The sequence below is a fragment of the Paramisgurnus dabryanus genome, chromosome 13 (genome assembly GCF_030506205.2).
Source record: "Paramisgurnus dabryanus chromosome 13, PD_genome_1.1, whole genome shotgun sequence".
Lineage (NCBI taxonomy): Eukaryota > Metazoa > Chordata > Actinopteri > Cypriniformes > Cobitidae > Paramisgurnus > Paramisgurnus dabryanus.
In genome coordinates, this window is record NC_133349.1 from 7921620 (window position 1) to 7943272 (window position 21653).

Consider the following 21653-nt stretch of genomic DNA (forward strand, 5'->3'; position numbering starts at 1 on the left):
TCAGCATATATAGTAACAACATTCAGCCACCCACATGCAGAGGAATTCATGGCTGTCAGTCAATTAAACCAATCATGCTTTTGACAATAACATGATTGATCAATCTTTATTCTTTATTCCTTTCTAAATGGGTTGCATTCGGTTTTTGAATCTTGTTTTGTATCTACAGTAATATTTTTTGTATGTGCAATGCAATCTACAAATGATAAAAAATTTGTGTAGTATACAACCTACAACTGAACGATTCTTTGTGGAACCAATAATGGTTCTTCTATGGCATCACTGTGATAAACCTTTTAAGCACCTTTATTTTTAAGATTGTACACAGTATACTTACTATACTGCATTACACTACAGTTTACTAATAAACACTGTACAGTAGTTCACTACAGTATTTTTTATTCGGTCTGACATTAGACATTAGAATGAATCATATAAAATGACAGTTTACCAGCATCCCATCCCAAAAATGTATTGATGAAACGATACACACATTTGAAAGAAGGAGGGGTTATGTGTGTATTACGCGTTCGCTCGCGCTTCTCTGTTTCGTCTACCAATCCCTCTTCTCCTCGCGCACATTGTCTGTGCGGACTGAACGAGCGCGACACAATGCTCCAACGTCAGCATCAGTGCACCTTCATGTGATGTGGGCTGTTTGCGTCCGTTTACTTGGAGAGGTTGCTTTGGAAAGAATAACGCATCTTAGCTTTGGGCGACTCGTTGCACAATTCATCTAGTTTGTGGGACGTGTTTGTACTTTAAAAGATATACGCGCGAGCCATATCGTTAGTTAGTTTGTGCGCGCGCTTCGAGACGATGTTATAAAGCAACGCTTGGTGCGTGCTTCTTTAAATGAGCCCGTATTGGAAAGCCACTGGGAGCCGAAGCCAGGAACTAACTTAAACTACACAAGTAAGTTACTTATTTAGTATGTTACTCATTATTTACACGTCGCGCACGATAGTTTTAAAATGTGCTAAACGCGTTCGCAGTGTTCCACAAGGTGCATTAAAGAACCATATTCTTGTCATTTTATAGTCTGTAGAGAACATATTTCCACAGCAAAGCACCTTTTGTGCAGACGATGAGTTCTTTAAGCCTGACAAAGTACCTTTTTTTGAAACCTTTTATTTTAAAGAGTGTTGATATATTATCGATACGTTTATATCAACTACAAATTATCTATATTATTAACTTTTTTGTGTATTTAAAAGTTCTCAAGAATCCAATCTAATGTATATTGCACCACGCGCCTTCAGTATTCAGTGAGTTAATCCATTTTCAGTATTTATTTATATTCTTCTGTAGCCTACTACTGTAGTTGTTTAAACAAATGCCAAAGCTTTCACTGTCTGAACGACATGAATGCTTAAATAATTGACATGCTTGAATGATTAATTCACACATAAACCTGAGCGCGGTTTTTATGAGCCGGTCGTGTGCGCGCTTCTAGGTTACTATTGAATAAATCATCATTCAACAACTGACAAGAAACGCTGAGTTGTTCTTAAAAAGGAAAAGTCTTGCCTGACTTCAGTAAAATGACATTTGGAAAGCTGGGAGGAAAAAAGGTCCCAGGTTATGGTTCCATAAAGAACCTTTTTCTATTTCACAAAAGGTTCTTTATGGTGGATAAAAGTTATTCTGCAGACTAATATCTGTAAAATGTACTCATATTCTTTAAAAACGTATACAACCATTTAATAGAATTTCATAAATATAAGTGTTGTATCTTGTTAATCCATTTGAAGCATGCTTTCTCTCAGAAGGTCCTAAGGTCAAAAAAATAAGGTCACGGGGGCAGTACCCTTTCAAAAAGTACTTTTTGGTACCTAAAGGGTGCAAATTTTTACCTCATTTATTACCTTTTTTGTCATTCTGTTTGTGTTGTGCTTCTGTCACCAAAACAAATTCCTCATATGTGTTAACATACCTGGCAATAAAAGCTCTTCTGATTCTGATTATTTAAAGGGTACCTTTCCAATGAAAACCTTTTTTCCTTTTCTTTGACTGTTTATTGGCACCTCACATTCTCCCTTTACAAACTTAAATAGCATTTCTTTCCTTCTGTTGTTTTCCTCATAAATTCGCATTTGATTGTATTGTTCCTGTCCCTCCTTATCACCATAAACTCCCTTGTGTTGTTCCATTTACATTTATATTTACATTTGCCTAAATTATGATCATTTTTGTTTTTGCATGAACTATCCCTTTAAGAAGAAGATGAGAAATAATAGGCTATCAGTAATCACTGAGATGTTTTTCTCTGATGCGCATGTGACAGAATCAAGCCTTGTGTCATCCATAAAACAAGGCAGAGATTACAACCCATATTTGCATTGACATAAATTACGTAACTCGTTGTCATGCAGTAAGGTCATGCAGTTTTCTCTCAGGAGACGGTGTAATGGGTTTGCTCCGTGAAAGCTGCCAAACTTTGCCTTTTTTCCCGTAGAGCCATAAGGATGTCTGACATCAGTTCCTGTCCTATCCGATGTAATCTTGTATCACACTAGATTGAATTTTTGGGTGGTCGTGTCTAAAGATTTCACATTGTTCTGGGTTAATGTTCTAATTTGCATAATGATGAGATTAGTAACATAAAATGAATATTTAATGAGGTAAGCGCTGAGGCGAAATTTAATTGGTTGTTTATTGCTAAACAACCCATAGCTCTTAATCGTCTCTGGAGCAGGGATTCATAACCCAGGGTTAATATCAGTGTGAAATATTACTTACCCCAGGGTTTAAATTGTCTTTCTCTATCGCTTTAAAAGATGATAATGCTCATTTATGAGGTAGAGGCTGAATAAAAAAAAAAGATCTTAAGTGTCTTTATTTTCTTTAAAGTAAAAGTGTTTGCCTTACAATTCATAGCACGTAATAATATGTTAAAAATGGCACATCTGCCATAATTCTATATATTTGTCAAAGAAACCAAGAGCAATATAAGTTTATATCCCACCATATTGCAGCAGTTAATTATATGAATGGAGACAAGCTTCTTTCCTTATTGCAATGAAAGCGCCTCAGGCATCAAGAGACCCGTGGAGCTTCATAAATGTAATGGATTACTTTTCTGCAGTATAGATTAATGCAGAAGCAATAAGGTCCCTCGAAGCGTTCTTCTGTTCATTTAGGACGAAACAAAGACGTTGAACTTAACCTAAGGCTGTAATTAAACCCAAAATGAAGTGGTTTTCCCAAGGGAATAGGCAACTTTGGAAACGGCTCAAACTTCTCAAGGTCTCTAGCAGGCCAGATTTGTAAAGACAAAGAGACCCCACTTAAGACTGTAATCTGCCTGCTTTGTTTTTTAAAAGATACATTCAGGGCGATACGAGTTGGAAGTGAAAATAATTTTGCCCAGACTCTCACCTGCTCACCCTGAGCGCTCTAATGGAATAAAATCATTGAACTATAAAAGCGTTGGCTATTTTTGGGAGGTTCTGAACAGAGCACTTCTCCACTCATCTGTGTATCTGTTGTTTCGAACCGAGACGAGACGGCTGCCAGATGCAAACAAACGATTTTATCGCTGGCGATGAAGATGCCCTCTGTTGCGGATAAAAGGGTTTTGTAAATACACAAGGGCATATTGAGAGCCTGTACGCCCTTATATGGTCATGGTAGACAGTCTTCATTTTGCTATTTCATAATTTGTTTGTAATATTAGTAACACTTTACAATAAAGCTGCATTTGTTAAACACAAACTAACAATGAGCAATATACTGTAGTTTTTCAGCATTTATTAATCTTTGATAAAGGGAAAGTTCGGCTAAAAATTATGTTAAATCGATGATTTACTCACCCCCAAGCCATCAGAGATGCATATGTCCATCGTTTTTTAGATGAAAACATTTTCAGTTCTTTTAAAAAATCAAATGTAAAGTTACGGGGTCTACGTCCTTCAATTTTTAAAAATGTGCATTCATTCTTAACAAAATAAATCCAAACGGCTCCACGATGATAAACAAAAGCCTTCTTAGGGTAATCAGCGCCGTTTTGTTGTAGAAATATCCATATTTAAAACTTTATAAACGAAAATTACTAGCTTCCGGTAGCGCCGCCATCTTAGACTCTTCTATATTCAGGAGAGAGTATTAGCGTAGTGTACGCACTTTTCTTAGTGACGTATGACAAATTCGGAGGGCGGGGGCACAGAGCAGCAGCAGAGAAACCTCTGTAAGCTGCGTACGCTCTCATCTTGAATGCGGACGCGACTAAGATGGTGGCGTTACTGGAAGCTATTTATTTTCGTTTATAAATTTTTACATTTGGATATTTCTACAACAACACCGAACGGATTACCCTCAGAAGGTTTTTGTTTATCATCGTGGAGCCGTTTGGATTCATTTTGTAAAGGATGGATGCACATTTTTAAAACTTGAAGGAGTGGACCCTGTAACTTTACATTTGATTAACTGAAAGATCTAAAACATTTTCTAAAAGAACTGAAAATGTGTTCGTCTGAAAAATGATAGACATATGCATGTCGGAGAGCTTGGGGGTGAGTAAATGCAACTGGCATCAAAAATGAAATAATGATATTAACCGAATGCTCTCAGTGTGTATTATACGTTCATCAAATACTTTCGCTTCAAATACACTTAATCCCAATCAGAAACACAGCTTTGTTGGCAATATCCATTAAACGCAACATATATTTTTTAGCAAAGCCCTCTAAGTGCACAGAAGAACAAATAAATAAACGACAGCCAGTGTACCTTGATGTGCAGGATGTTTATTGAATATATTAGGATATTGACTGAATGTTTGAGCCTTTTAACTTTATCCATAGTGGACAGTGGTAAGTAACTGGAGACTTTTGTGATTTGTACTTGGAGGGTTTTGCAGTGAAAGACAAATTTGTTAAATACCAATAAAAGGACTACAGTGACATCACTGACTAATAACCTTTTTATTACCATTGAAGTGAAATTACTGAACCTAAACATAAGAGCCTGTTAAAAATGCTTATTTACAAGAAAGCATGACTAGCGCACTTAGAGGGTTTTGCATCGGAACTCGTCATATTTATCTTAATATAGAAAAACAAGGCTATTAGTGGTAGACGTATCTACTGCAAAGTCTACCATAATCTCCTCTTATAAAGGTCTGTCATTTGCTGGCCTAAAACTCTGTGCAGTTTGAAACGCGCATTATTAAAATGTTAGACTTTCAGACTCCTGTGAGGTACAGCGAATAGTCATTAAACATATCAAAGGTTACCAAATCCAATCTACAGGCAATACAACCTTCAGATCTTTCCTTATGTCTGCATTAGTAAAGACTGTATGTAGTACAGTAAGCAGCTAATGTGTAAACCACGGATCGACTGTCCATGATGCAAATACAAAACAGTAACCAACTTAAAGGTGAACCCTTCAGCCTTTAGTAATGTGATGATCCAGTGTATCTCTGAAACAGAGGGATTATGTAAAAATAGTTGAAAAGGTGCTTATGCAAATCATGGGAGTGGAGAGTTTGTGCTTTTTATACCGATTGCCCACTTCTGGATGGGTTTGCTTTAGAAAAGCTTTCTCTGGCCTTGAGGTAGTGTCAGGCTTATCTCAGCACTGATGGTAAATTATAATGCATGTGAATTTAACATCCATGCAATGGTGGATGAGGGTTGCGTAAAGGTCAGTCAACGCTGGACGGTGAGACTCCTGGATTTTAATCTTGAGCACGATCTAATCTATTGTAGCCAATGCATTACTCTCTTGCTCTGTGAATTGCTTTACATAAAAGCATCAGGGTTCCCACACCTTAGTTAACTTCAAATTGAAGGACCTTTTAAGGACTTTCCGGGTCCAATACCCTCAAATTCAAGGACTAAATGTAGGGACACATTTTAGGTGAGAGCAAGGTTACATCGCATTACCTTTTATGATACATTGTTACAGTTCCATTTCGAGGGAACTCACGCTGAGTCACTACAGTGACACTTTGGGGACGCCTCCAGGGGTAAGTGTGTCTGAATGTGTATATCAAATTCAACCAATGGTGAGGCTTAGCGACAAAGATAGGGTGACTCGGGAGCCAGGAAGTATATCGCTATCTGAAATATTGTCAAAGACGGCATTACAGGAACGCAGGAAGTATTGCAAGGGAGACGCAGCGTCTCATTCCCTTCTCAGGGAACAACAGTTACATACGTAAACAAATACATTTTCATGTGTCAAACACAACTATGCAAAAAAGCATTTTGGTATTAATCAACTTTCGCATACAGAAGATATAAGCATTTAAAGCAAACAGTTTGGCACGTGTGCTTAAAAAGTCTAGAATTTTAATGATATTAACCTACACTACACAGGGAATAATATGGATTTTTTTCCAGAAAACTTCTTGCATAAAATAGATTCAAGCACTTTCAATGACCTGTATCTATGTATGTATATTTTCAAAAACTTCACAGGGCCTTGAATTTTTTTCTCCCAGATTCACAAACTTTCAAGGATTTCAAGGACCCGTGGAAATTCTGAATAAATATACATTTAAATAGCCAACAACACTCATTTGTTCATATAAATAAGCAAAAAAAGCTGGTAAAGAAGCTCTGTAGAGTCATATGAGATAATGAAAGCATGATCAAATAGAGCCCAGGTGCTTTAATCTCACATGGTTTGTCACGGTCTGTTCTGTCTCAGAGACACAGAGGAGCAAGTGTCCACTCCTGCTGTTCTCCACAGTTGGTGACATTTTACAATGACCTCTGCTGCAGTCCAGCGCTGCTGTTTGTGATGACGTCACGTTTTAGGCAGTGTGACAGAGCCGCGTTATGGCCTGGGTGTTTGATTAGGATGATATAGTTAGAAACAGTGTCCCTGCTGAATGAAGAAATCCTAAAGACTTTTGCATTTCTTGCTACTTTAATGTTTACATTGTTAGATGGAGATGAGATTCTTGTAACTCAATTGGCAGAGTACAGCGTAACCAATGCCAGGGTCATGGGTTCAGTTCCTAAAACTGCTAAAGTGTGTATGTTAAAAGGATTATTTGAAAGAAATATTTGCAAGAATGATCAAACATGCAAGGAGTGTGGAGCTTTATAAATGGCCTTTAAAGGGATAGTTCGGCCAAAAATGATATTAAACCCATGATTTACTCACCCCCAAGCTGTCAGAGTTGCATATGTCCAGCGTTTTTCAGACAAACACATTTTCGGATATTTAAGAAAATGTTTTAGATCTTTCAGTTGATTAAATGTAATGTTACGGGATCCACGACCTTCAAGTCCAAAAAAAGTGCATCCATCCTTCACAAAATAAATCCAAACGGCTCCAGGATGATAAACAAAGGTCTTCTGAGGGTAATCCACGCGGTGTTGTTGTAGAAATATCCATATTTAAAACTTTATTAACATAAATAACTACCTTGCGGTAGCGCCGCCATCTTAGACTCCTCTGTATTCAGGAGAGAGTATTAGCGTAGTGTACGCACTTTTCTTAGTGACGTATGACAAATTCGGAGGGCGGGGGCACAGAGCAGCAGCAGAGTAGCCTCCGTAGGCTGCGTAAGCTCTCATCCTGAATGCGGACGCGACTAAGATGGCAGCGCTACCGGAAGGTAGTTATTTACGTTAATAAAGTTTTAAATATGGATATTTCTACAACAACACAGTGCGGATTACCCTCAGAAGACCTTTGTTTATCATCCCGGAGCCGTTGGATTTAATTTGTGAAGGATGGACACACTTTTTTTGGACTTGAAGGTCGTGGACTATGGGTGGACCCCGTAACATTACATTTAATCAACTGAAAGATCTAAAACATTTTCAAAAATATCCGAAAATGTGTTTGTCTGAAAAACGATGGACGTATGCAACTCGGACAGCTTGGGGGTGAGTAAATCATGGGTTTAATATCATTTTTGGCCGAACTATCCCTTTAAGGAGCGTCACATTTCTGGCTGATGTCAGAGGTATTCAGGCTGGCCAATCAGGGACACAGAGCTTTTCAAATCTATGAGTTTTGTACAAAAGCAATGCGTTTAAGGAAAGCAGTATATCTGGAGCTACAAAAATGTACAGTATGTGGACAATAATCTGTTTTTTAACCATAAACCATGCAAACACAATGTATTATACCAAATACACAAAATAATGTTGTTTTAAGCAATAAAATAGGTTCACTTTAACATTAGCTAACATTAAATAATATTGAGCAATACTTGCACATCATTTATTTATAGTTCATGATAATTTTAGTATTTACAAATACATTTTAATCTAAAAACTAACACACAATCAACTAATTCAAACAATTGTTTTAGCGTTTACTAACATTAGTAAAGATCAATAAATGCTGAGAAACTATATTGAACACTGTTAGCCAATGCATTAATAAATGCCTTATTTTAAAGTGTTAGCAGTAAGATAAATGTCTGGAAAGTCATAAAATATAACTTGTTCATGGTCCTGCTAAATAGCTAAGCAATATTTAGTTTTAAAAGTGTATCAGATGTTTGTTACACAACCTTCTAAAAATAATAGACGACAGACCGTTGAATTATTAAAAAATAATGCACAGCCAAGGTAATGTAGCACGACGCAGATTTGCGTTATTTTCAAATAGGTCAAAGGTCCGGAGTCAATTATTCCGCTTATAACACAGTTACCAAAGACATTGCTCTGGTGGTTATTTTAAGACATTTGACAGGTCAGGTGTGCAGTTTACAGAAAAATAATCAACACCCATGGAATATTTTCAACCAATCAAAATAAAGCATTTAACAGCAGCGTGGTATGAACTTGAATAAGATATAACTGGCTTTGACCTAAGTTTTATTTATTATTTATCACTTATTTTCCTCTGTCTTCTTCTCTCTCTCTGGATCTGTTCAAGTAAAAGTGATCATATATCCTGGTGGGTGCCGTCTGCCCCCATCTGCCTCAGACTGTCTTGCTCTTTGTCCCCCACAGGCCTGCCATCATCATTAATATTGCTTTCACATACTTGTTATAAGAAGTCACAGGCACCCACACCTGCTGTATGGAGTGTTCTGTAATGCATATTTGTATATGTGTAGCAATAGCCATTGGGTCAAAAATATAGATTTTTCTTTTACATTTACATTTAGCAGACGCCTTTGTCCAAAGCGACTTACAAATGAGGTAAACAATAGAAGAAATTATAGCAACATAAGAACAGCAATACACTGTAAAAAAAATTCTGTAGAAATTACAATGTTGTTGCAGCTGGGTTGCCGGTAATTTACCGTAGATTTTAATTTATGTTATTTACTGGCAAGAGTTTGTTCAAAGTTAAATACATTTTAAATATTAACAAGTCTTTATCTTTACAGAATAAAACTATACAATAACAGCCTCATGCAAAGCATTCTGGGAACCAGAAATCATCATCAACCTTTTTCTGTTTTTTGCTTCAGATTTTGTTTCCCAGAATGTTTTGCTTGATGCTGTTTTTTTAGTTTTACTCTGTAAAGACAAAGACTTGTAAATGTTAAATGTTCATTTAACTTTGAACAAAATGTTACCAGTAAATAACATAAATTTAAATCTACGGTAAATTACCGGCAACCCAGCTGCAATTTCTACGGATTTTTTTTTACAGTGTGCACTGTAAATAGTCTCATCAAGTCTTACACACTATACGTAGGCAAGGTTTGGTTAGTTTTTTTGTTAGAATGGACAGATAGAGATAAATAAAAAGGAAAAGAGAAAGATAGTAAGTCCTAGGAAGTGAGGTAATGGATTTTCATACCAAAAAACTGTAGGACATTAAGTAAAGATCATGTTCCATGAAGATATTTTTTTAAATTTCAACTTGATATAAACAACTTAAATTCCAGATTTTCAAATAGTCGTATCGTATCTCAATCAAATGTTGCCCTATGCTAACAAACCATACATCACTTAAAGCTTTTTTATTCAACTTTCAGATGAGGTATAAATCTCTGGATTTGTGGTCTGGGGTCACATGTTACAGTCTAGTTCTGAAATAATCTTCTCTTTTTAAGGGCCATTCCCATTTAAAACAGAATATGTGTTTTAATAAGTATTAAAAAAATGTAGGACTTATAATTGTGACATAATTTAACAAACATATGTGACCAGTGCTGGCAAAATGAGTTGGAATGCGCACCATCTAATTTTGAGCTAAAGGCAAAAGAAGGTATCAATTTTGGTCGAAGTTACATCATAATACGTACATTAAGATATGGTGGCAGGTAACTTCTTTTATCGAGGGTGCTCGATGTGAAGTTCGTCACAACATGTATGTAGTCCGTCATGTGTGTGGTTCGTAATTTCAAAATGTGTGTTCTGTGCGTCGAGTGAGCCTATGTGCATCACGCATCTAAAGGGTTTATGATAAAAGAGACGCCCGCTTTTGCCAGATACTCGCATAATCTCATGCGTAATCAGAGTTTACTGTTAAGGGAGTGTCTTGTGTGTATTTTGTGAACATTAGCGTCTCTTTTATCATAAACGGTTTTGATGCGTGTGCACCAGGCACTTATTTTGACAAAACACGTGATGCACATGGTTCACATGACGCAACAAACACATATTTTGAATTTGTGCCCCTCGGGTGAGAGGTCACGAACCGCTACTGATATATAGTCATCTACACAGAATTACCATTTTAAAATGTCTTTTTTGACAAGAATTCATGCAGGAAGGACCTATAATCTGTTATGTCTTAAGTGAATGATTGGTTAACTGTTGGGAATAAATATCTGGATTATTGCAATGTCAATCAAACAATAAAAGAAAGAAAGAAGTTTAACATATGTTTCCTATTGTATTGTTTTTGACTTTGTGTGTGCTAAATCTATTCATTTTATCAGTGATTTTAAGGTACAGATGCAGTGATTTTAATTTGAACCCTTAAAAAATCTTTAACTCAGTTTTTCTCAAAACTGACTTTGCTGACTGTATCAACTTCAAACCTGTGTAACTCTGTCATTTTTTGTCAGATTTCAACATATCATACAACATTTTGAAGTTTTTAATATGGAATGTCAAAATAAAGAACTCATTTTTGAAATTTTGCTCATTCCAACTCATTTTGCCAGCACGGGTCACATATTTAAGTGCTTCTAAATAAATAGCTTGAATCTCCGTTATGGGTTTGTACTTATTAGTCTTTATGTGTCTGCTTTCATTTCTTGAAAGCTCCAGCTGCTGTGTTGGATCGGAGACGGCATCCGTTGCTTCAGCCTTCCAGGCCATGAGTGGTTTCAAGGGCCGGGATGTGGAAAAACAGGGCATCAAGCTGCCAAAGAAATGGGCTGATCATAATGACAAGGTACATTCATGTTTTTGTGTTCAACATTGTTATTGACTTTGTTTTGATATTTTTCAGTTAACCTCTAAGATTGAACTTCATTATTTTGTCACACTTGATGTCAGATCCCAACAGACCGTACGATGGTTATTAGTGGAGTGGTGGGAGGCAGAGACCCTTCAGACACAGCGGGAGGTCGGTTGAGGAAACGGCGCCAGCGCTATGTGGATAAAGACGGCAAGTGCAATGTCCACCACGGAAACGTGCGGGAAACCTACCGCTACTTTACGGACATCTTCACCACGCTTGTGGATTTAAAGTGGCGTTTTAATCTTCTCGTGTTCACACTGGTCTACACCTCCACCTGGATCTTCTTTGGTCTCATTTGGTGGCTCATCGCATACGCGCGTGGAGACCTGGACCACATGGACGACAACGACTGGACACCTTGCGTAAATAACCTGAACGGCTTCGTCTCCGCTTTCCTTTTTTCCATCGAGACTGAGACCACGATTGGTTACGGGTACCGCGTCATTACAGACAAATGCCCCGAAGGTATCATCTTGCTTCTTGTGCAGGCCATCTTAGGTTCCATCGTCAATGCCTTCATGGTGGGTTGTATGTTCGTGAAAATCTCACAGCCGAAGAAACGCGCCGAAACCCTCATGTTCTCCAACACGGCTGTGATCTCCATGCGGGATGGCAAGTTGTGTTTGATGTTCAGAGTCGGTGACTTGCGGAACTCACACATCGTGGAGGCGTCCATCAGGGCCAAGCTGATCCGCTCCAAGCAAACCAAGGAAGGAGAGTTTATCCCGCTAAACCAAACGGATATCAACGTAGGCTTTGACACAGGGGACGATCGGCTGTTTCTAGTGTCACCGCTAATCATATGTCACGAGATCAAAAAGAACAGCCCGTTTTGGGAGATCTCTCAGGAGCAAATGGCACGAGAGGAGTTTGAAATAGTGGTCATCCTGGAAGGAATGGTGGAGGCCACAGGTGAGGGGATATCCTGAAAGTAGGTGCAGAGTTTTGTTTAGGGTTTGAACCTGGCTAATGAATAATAATTAGGTGATGTAACATTTATTCACTATTAATAACTGATTTGCTTAAAGGGATATTCCACGTTTTATGAAAAAACTGTCATTTTACAGCTCTCCCAGAGTTAAACACTTAATTTTTACCGTTTTGGAATCCATTCAGCTGATCTCTGGGTCTGGCGGTACCACTTTTAGCAAAGCTTAGCATAATCCATTGAATCCATTTAGACCATTAGGATTGTGCTCAAAAATGACCAAATAGTTCGGATATTTTATTAAAGGGGACAGAGAATGAAAAACCATTTTTACTTAAAAAAAACATTTTTACTTTGTTAAATAATGGTAGTCTACCCGCATTCACGAACATACAAAAAGTGCTAGACATGCTAAACATCTCAGTCTCATAGTAATTCCTCTTTTAGAAATGTCAGCCAGAAAACAACCCAATCCAAAAAACTGATGCTTATGACATCACAGGCATCTCACTGCCCCTCCACTTTAAAATAATTGGCTACATTTTTTGAGTGGCAACAAGGTCAGCCAATCAGTAATGAGATTGCAAGTTGAGCCAGTAGGGGGAGCCAAATAGGTGCAAAACCACTTGTTTAAACTCCCCCACCCTAATAGAGCTATCTGAGAGAGGTTTTTAGGAAGCTTGTAAGGCATTACAGACCCAAACAAAAACATTTTTTGTCTATATGTCACATCACAGAACAAGGATAAATACCCCGTTCAATCATTCTATGTCACCTTTAATGATATTACACAGTGCCTGAAAATAGTCCCCTGCTACTAGAAGTTACCAAAAAGATTTTCGGGTGCTGCGTAATATCAGCCATGGTACCGCAGCAAAGTCCTTGATTATTACGCCAGAATGAGAGTATAGTTCCCAGCCATATCAGCTTAGAAAATCCCAACTTTTTATTTTCTGTCGGCCTTAGTACACGATGTAACTTCAGAAGAGTCAAGTTTTAAATAATATCAAAACTCTTTGCTTATTTTTAGCGTGATGCTAATGGTCTAATCGGATTCAATGGATTGTGCTAAGCTATGCTAAAAGTGGTAGCGCCAGACCCAGAGATCAGCTGAATGGATTCCAAAATGGTAAAAATCAAATGTTTAACTCTAGGAGAGCTGGAAAATGAGAATTTTTTTTAAAAAAGTGGAGTGTCCCTTTAAAGGAGCTCCTGAACAAAATATAATCTTATATCTTTAATATTTACTGAGTTAGTTCATGCCAAGATTCAAACTTTGATGATCATTAGATTATTAGACTGGATTTCACAGGCAGGGTCACATATAATATAAACTATGGGGGTAGTTTAGAAATTTTCTCTGAAAGTAATAATGCTTGCTACACCCTGGGTATTTAGATGGGGTGTCATTTGTAATTGAAACATAAAAAAGACCAGATTTGTTTGTAATACCCCTGGTACCAATATGCTGACAGCAATATTTTCATGGGAATCGCTTATTATATTGACAGTGAATTCATGTGACAGCAGTTGCATTTATACCGAGCTAATTAGCTTTTACATTGTGTCACTACCGACAAAAACTGCAAGCACGCAAGCAGAAAGCTGGAGGACTCCTGAGAGCCTCGTGGCCTGTCAATAGAACCAAAAATTAAGGAAATTAATGAACCAATAATAATTGAGGGAAATTATTCTACCTTAAAAATAATAAATCATTGCCCATGAGTGATATGCAGTGAAGAGTTTGATTCGGCCCACATTCGGATCACTCGCTCAATGGTGTTTACTTTTTCATCTCACATTTGAAACTTCAGGGCATCCCACTTTTAGTTGAATGTAGGTTTGTTTTTTCTATTATTAGACAAACGGCAGATTATCAGTGAATGAACCAGAATCAGAAAACTATTCAGGTCAGGACTGAACCTCAGGGCCCAAATGGAAAGTGATAAGGAATTATTATTGATTTTCTAAATACAGTTCTTTAGGTGATTGATGAATGAAGTAATGGGGTTATGACATAAGGGAGCCACTGGAACACATGTCTACAAAGTTAAAGACTAGACTAACTTTACTAATAACATGTTTGTATGGAAGAATTAAAGTCACAATAAAATGGAAGTAGCTATTGTTTTATTTTTGCATCGTGACGTATATCCGAGTGAAACAGCTACTGAAATGAAAAAGGTAGGGCGGACTTGAATTCGTCCATTGAGAATTTATTCGATTGTTGGAAGTTGAGTCATAGCTATTTGCCAACCCAGTATACCCGCGAGACTGGAAGTAAAGAGAGATCTTTTCATGGCGGGGGGGATTTTGCGTTTTTTAATATTTTTTTTTAATTAATTAAGCTCACAGAGAAGTCATTTGTAAAAAAAAAAATACCACAATATTTCAAAAACTATAACTTTTTATTTTCAATTTCATTGTGACTTTAAAGGGTACCTTGACTATGAAGACTTGTATGCTTTAATACTTTTAATACTTTTTTAAGCTTTGGTGTGCTTAGAGTACGTATGTGAAGTTCTGGCTTTAAAATACCATATAAATAATTTATTATATCATGTTAAAATTGCCACTTTGTATGTGTGAGCAAAAATGTGTCGTTTTTGGGTGTGTCCTTTAAAATGCAAATGAGCTGATGTCTGCACTGACATCACAAGGGGAGACAAATTTCAATGACCTATTTTTTCACATGCTTGCAGAGAATGGTTTACTAAAACTAAGTTACTGGGTTGATCTTTTTCTATTTTTTTAGGTTGATAGAAGCAATGGGAACCCAATTATAGCACATAAATATGGAAAAGTCAGATTTCCATGATATGTCCCCTTTAAAGGCGGGGTGAATGATCTCTGAAAGCCAATGTTGACTTTTGAAATCACCTAAACAAACACGCCTCTACCCCAATAGAATCTGGACCTTCTTTTGATAGACCCACACATAGATATAGATGTGTTACGGCGGAGTCTCTAACGTCATCACATGGCGGCCATCTTACCTCACACAGCTCGCTTACTTAGCATTGAGTTTTAATGGTGCAGGTACTTTTAAATGACCATAACTTTCAAGCGGTTTGGTTTCTTACATGAACATGAATGTGGCTATAATTCTGGATGCTTTAACATGTTTCATGGATTTTTTTATTTTTAGTATAAGTATGCCAAACCGTTTGAAAATCGGTAGAAAATTTAGCAAGTTATGGTCATTTAAAAGTACCTGCTCCATTAAAACTCAATGCTATGAGTGAGCCGCCAATGCGGACGTTCCACTCATTTGGCCAGCAGCGCGGGTGAGACATCTAGCCTTTACATATATCTATGGACCCACCCCACACATATGCAACCCAGGCAACGATGTCAGTTAGTAGACACGCCCCTTACTGCTGATTGGCTACAAGTGTGTTTAGGTACTCGGCCCAACTCCCTTTCCCAAAGTGTTTTTTTTATTTAACAAAAATCATGCACCCCGCCTTTAAATCCTTTGATATGAAAACATTAAATATTTTTTTTTACTTAAAAAAATCCCAACATATAAAATTAAAAGTGTGAAGGCCGACATCATGTTTTGCACAGAGTGCAATGACGTGGAATGATTGTTGCAAAATGTTTACTACAGTTTACTATAGGCCTATTAAAGCAACACTAAAGAGTTTTTGCTCTTTGCTCCCCCTACAGGTTAGAAGCGTAATTGTCCATTAGCACTGTCGTAAATACTGCAGCATTGCTGGCTCTGATTGGATTGTAGGTCTGCTGTAAAGCAAGTTTTTGTAGTTTTCACTCGAACTACAGCACCGTGACCCGACTGTTGGAAACTTCTTTAGTGCGGTTTTGGCCGATAGAGGGCTGCAAAGCGAATGTGAAAGTGCCGTCCACCCTATTTCGAGTGGATGAACGACTGAAACTTTTTTAGAAACTTTATTTTAAGGTAAAAAAAAACCTCTTTGGTGTTGCTTTAAATACTATAGTACCTAATGTAGTTTTTGATAGCAACGGCCAGCTCTACCCACTTTGGGCTTAAAAAATGCTCCTCAGAAACCTATAGGTGACATCACAGACACTACGTGAAAAGGTTTTAATAAAGTTTTAATAAAAGCACATTTCTGCCATATACTGTCTGCAGTAATCGATAGCATGTTGTCGATAAAACATAACTCACGTTAAATGTAGAACTGCCCACCGGGTGCCGCTCTTATCAGAACCAGATCGATATGGCGGTCAGAAGCTTAGAAATACTTTAAAACTACTTTCATTTTATAAGTTAAGAATTTTATTAGTGAGGCTTTGTATAAACCTTTCTTTGGGTTCTAGAATAGTCAAATTTTTTCTTTCTTATTTGAATCGCTAACAATGTGAGTGACAAAGAAAGCATTTTGTTTTTGATGGTAGACCAAAATTTGATAGCAGCTGGATTTAACACCAAACAGCCAAGTATTAGCACCCTAAAAAGAAGCTACACTTGCTGTTTGTTATGTATTATTTTATGCAGACTATTATGCATGTATAATGTACATGGTGAATATATCTTGTTGACGAATGAGTTTTTCCTACATGCCATTTATATTCATTATGACAGCTGTTGTTTTTCACCATCTGTGTTCTTCCGTTCATGTTTTATGTGTGTTTAAAGGTGATTTGTATGATATGTTGTTCTGTCAGTGCACATCTGTGGAGTAATCGGTGTGGTTATTCAAGGTTCACGTAAGCAGATGATGAAAATGCTTGCGTTTTATTTTTAGCAGATGTGAAAATTAAAATTCAGCAGTGCATGCGGATGCATTAGTTAGGAAACATAATGTTTTAATACATTTATTAACTTCTGTTATTTTAACATTCAAAGGTCAAAAGCACTATTAGACAATGATCTTTAGTTATTTTCAGGTGATAAAATGAAACGGCTTATTATTCAGCCTGTGATGCATAATTGGTTTTTGTATGGCCTGCAGATGAAGAGCTAAAAAGTGCTTCTGACATGTTTTCTTGTAAATTAGCATTTTTTTTATCTGGCTCTTGTATTTAGGTTCAGTAATTCCACTTTAATAGCAATGAAAAGGTTATTAGTGCATAATTGAAATGCCTTATTTTCACTAAAGTATGTCACTTTAGTCATTTCATTGGTATTTAACACATTTGCTAAAAAGAATACTCTTAAGTATATTTCCATTTATAAAAATGTCTCCAGTCACTCTTCACTGTCCTTTCTGAATAAAGCTAAAATGCAAAAAAAATCGCTCAATATCCTAATTTATATAGTAGACCACCTTTAAATGTGCAGTGTGTAGATTTAGCGGCATCTAGTGGTGAGATTATGAAATGCAACTAAGCAATTTTGCACTTTGTACTGTTAAAAATAAATTTTAGACACACTTAACTAATTTAATGGGCACATTTAAAGGGATAGTTCACCCAAAAATGAAAATAAGGTCATTAATGACTCACCCACATGTTTTTCCAAACTCATCTTCGGGACACAGTTTAAAATGTTTTATATTTAGTCCAAGAGCTTTTTGGCCCTCCATTGAAAAGGTATGTATGGTATACTGTCCATGTCCAGAAAGGTAATAAAAACATCATGAAAATAGTCCATGTGACATCAGTGAGTCAGTTAGAATGTGTTGAAGCATCAAAAATACATTTTGGTCCAAAAATGATGACTTTATTCAGCATTGTCTTCTCTTCCGCATCTATTGTGAAGCCCATGCGCAAGACTAAAGTCACGTGACCGCAGTGACGCGGATGATGTGTTATCCTCGGACATGTTTGCGAGTTTTTTTTTACTTACAGTGTTTAACTTACCCTTAGATTGTAAACGAAACCCGGGCACACATAAAAAAACAGCTGGGTGCACCAGCTAACACGTCAGCCGTGTCACTGCAGTCACGTGACTTTAGGCTCGCACATGCGCTTCACAACAGACGCCGAAGAGATGACAATGCTGAATGAAGTCGTAATTTTTGTTATTTTTGGACCAAAATGTATTTTCGATGCTTCAACACATTCTTACTGACCTACTGCTGTCACATGGACTACTTTGATGATGTTTTAATTACCTTTCTTGACATGGAAAGTATACAGTACGTAGATTTTCAATGAAGGGTCAACAAGCTCTCGGACTAAATATAAAACCTCTTAGACTGTGTTTCGAAGATGAACGGAGGTCTTACGAGTTTGGAATGACATGAGGGTGAGTAATGACTTTATTTTCATTTTTGGGTGAACTATCCCTTTAAATATACTGAATATGGATCATTGCACTAAATAAATATCAAACCTATTGACTTTTATGTCAAATAAATATTTGAAAAATTAAGACCAAAAGTACCTGTAGACTTTCTTTTATGACTTTTTTTTTAAGTTTTCAAACATTAAAAAAATATCTATAGGTCATGTGATGATCTACACCTGTCTTAACACTTTCCTCTGGCTTCTTCCACAGGAATGACCTGTCAGGCCCGCAGCTCGTACCTGAACTCAGAAGTGCTCTGGGGACAAAGATTTACCCCTGTTCTTTCACTGGAAGAGGGATTTTATGAAGTCGATTATGACACGTTCCATCACACCTACCCCACCCCAACCCCTTCGTGCTCTGCACGCGAGCTAGCGGAACTGGAAAAGAAAGGGGAAGCGATCCCTCTTCCCCCTATTTCACCCCCAGCAACCCTCATAGAACCCAGGCATCAGCATCCTGAGGAGATGCCTGGTGTGGAGAATATGGATGGGGTAGCAGAGGACACTGTTAGCAACGGTGATGTGAACAAAATGGAATGTGGGCAGGAATGAGTATGGGATCTGTGATCTGCAATCTTTGCTGCCCCCGTGTGGATGGGATGAAAATCGCTGGAGAAAGAAAAAATAATTTGCCATTGATACTGTGCTGATACTGTTAATAAAACCTTTATTAGATAGCACGGATAGGATTTTAGGTAATTAAAATTCGAAGATTCTTCAATTCTAAGTTAAATGCAATGTGTTTATTTAAGTAATATGCATATATTTACAGCTTTGTACTGTACTTGCTTAACACAAACTCAGAACAATCATAATTTCTACTTTATTATTATATATACAGCACTGTGCAAAATCTTAGGCCACCATAACCAGCTTTGTTGTTTTAGCAAAGTTCTAATGTCATCCACTGTTTTTTAAGATACAAAAAATACAGGAAATATGTACACAAAATTAAAAACAAAACAATTTTCAGTACTAAATGTCTTCTTCAGGCATCAGTCAGTATTTAGTGTGATCTCTCTTTGGCACGAAACCTCTTGAGCTTTTTTGAGAAGACTGGAGTCCTGAAGTCATTCGATTAGAATTAGAATTAGGATTTAATTTTATTTAGGCCTGCTATTGCTCAAGTGGAAGGAGAGTTTACACTAAATACTTGACACTTCTTACTGTTTTTAATACTACATACAAATTTCCTGTATTTTTGGTTGTATTCTAATAAAGAGGCTGAGAAATAATTATATATGATCATTGTACAATTGCAAAACCAACAAATCTAAAGGTAGCATGGTGCCCTAAGACTTTTGCACAGTACTGAATATAGTATTCATTGCTTAACAAATTTATTAGACCACCTGTCTGTTTGACTCAAAGATCATCCAGCATCATAAAGTGCTTTAATGTGGACTCTTTTCCTTTTTGATCAGGAGTTAGGAATGAAAAATATGTCCAATTTAATTTGCGTTTTATACCCATATTTTAGTCAGCACATTCAACTTTTCTCTGAAGTCAGAAATGAATCAAGCATAAAATTCAAAAAATTTTTTTTTAAGGATTGTAAGTAAATAACTTTTATTGGGCATCTGAATAGAAAATAATAACGTGCTTTAATTAGTTTAGTTTTACTTAGGGTTAGTTTTGGCAATAGGTGGAGTTTGGGGGAGGTCACTTCTTCTCCAGACCAGAACTACTTATGATTTTGTTTGAGCTTTTAATGAAATATGAATATATAAATTGTTTTAAAGCCATAAGACACACTCTCTCGCTAATCTCAATGTATTGCAGTACCCTTGTTTGCCGGTAGGTGCCCCCAAGCACAAACGCGAAACTCCGCAAATGGTTTTGGCACAAACCACATTTGGTGGTGGTCTAATAAATTTGTTAAGCATATATATATTATTTTATTTATTTTTATTTAATTTATAGAATTTAAGATCTATTGACAAAGATGGTGCTTATCCGGCAGCATTTTCTTGTTTAAAAAAATGCTAGTTAAATATGTGTTTGTTTATCATTTCACTTTCAGTAGTGAAATTAATCCCATCAGTAGATTATTGGATATGCATAAGATACACTTACAAGTGCACATTATCTAAAGGTAAACACTAGGGTTAGAGTCAAGTTCAGACCCAGCTGTCTATTTGAATGGACTGTAATAAGAACACTGAGCCATGGAGTTCTCGTAAATTCTATGTGATTGTGAAAATACTGTGCCAACATGTACTTGAGGTCTTTATCACCTTTAGTACATCTGGAAATACATTATGGTTGTGTCTGAGACCATAAGCTGAAAGTATAAAACAATAATTTTGTGGTTATGAGAGGTTTGAAGAGCAAGTTCAGAAGAGCAAGGTAGCAAACAGCGACATCTGCTGTTTGTGACCTCACAACACAGCTGGCCATGAAATCATGCTTCTTTACTGATAGTAGATATGTAACACACATGTTGTGTTTAACAAATAAAACGCACAATGTCACTGTAAAGCCATCATTTTATCTACAATGAAGCATTGTATTGTTTGCCTAATGCTGTCATCGTCAAACTAAAGTTATTTATGGTCCTGTTTGTGAAACATCTTTAAAGCCTATATTTTGTTCTTTCTTTTTACACCAGCTTTAATAAAGATCATTTCATTTTTTTCTGCTTTGTTTTACAACAGCCAATATACTTTAATTCTTCCTCTGACACTGAGCCAATAAAAGAAAGTTAAATTAATAAATAGGTAAATATTAGAATTTAGTAACAAATGCATAGACCTAACATTATGCAAATGTATAACATTAAATAAAATGTGCATTTTGTAAATAAAAACACACAGGGAAAGCTGTATGTTGCTCTCCTCACAGTTTTACTTTACAGGTGCCTTTATCCATCAGCACCAATATATTTTGTCGTAGACAAAGATGATTTTTATAAAAAAGTTCATAAAATCAAATTGGTGAGCAACAGCATTGTTTTATTTAAAACTAAAGAAACCTTTAACACAGTGGGTTTCACATTTTTTCAGTGTGCTGCCCCCGTTTTTACGATGCATCCTTACGTGGCCCACCTTAAAAAAATGTATGACATAAAACCTTCCAAAACTTAGATTTAATTACACAGAATTTATAATAATTAATTTATTTTATAAAATGTCATAAAACTGCGCCATCT

The 21653-nt window shown here is 36.7% G+C and overlaps 1 protein-coding gene across 2 annotated transcripts; it reads left to right on the forward strand.

Annotated features, from left to right (window-relative positions):
• The first annotated feature begins 604 nt into the window (after positions 1-604).
• kcnj21 (potassium inwardly rectifying channel subfamily J member 21) lies at positions 605-21291 on the forward strand. 2 transcript variants are annotated; one of them, XM_065298668.2, is made up of 4 exons: positions 605-915; positions 11157-11283; positions 11388-12264; positions 18711-21291. In XM_065298668.2, the coding sequence occupies exons 2-4, from the start codon at positions 11206-11208 to the stop codon at positions 19052-19054; spliced, it is 1299 nt and encodes a 432-aa protein (XP_065154740.1). In that variant the 5' UTR covers positions 605-915; positions 11157-11205; the 3' UTR covers positions 19055-21291. The 2 variants fall into 2 exon arrangements, with proteins under 2 accessions (XP_065154740.1, XP_065154739.1); XM_065298667.1 differs by having other exon boundaries at positions 11151-11283; positions 18711-21290.
• The last annotated feature ends 362 nt before the right edge of the window (positions 21292-21653 follow it).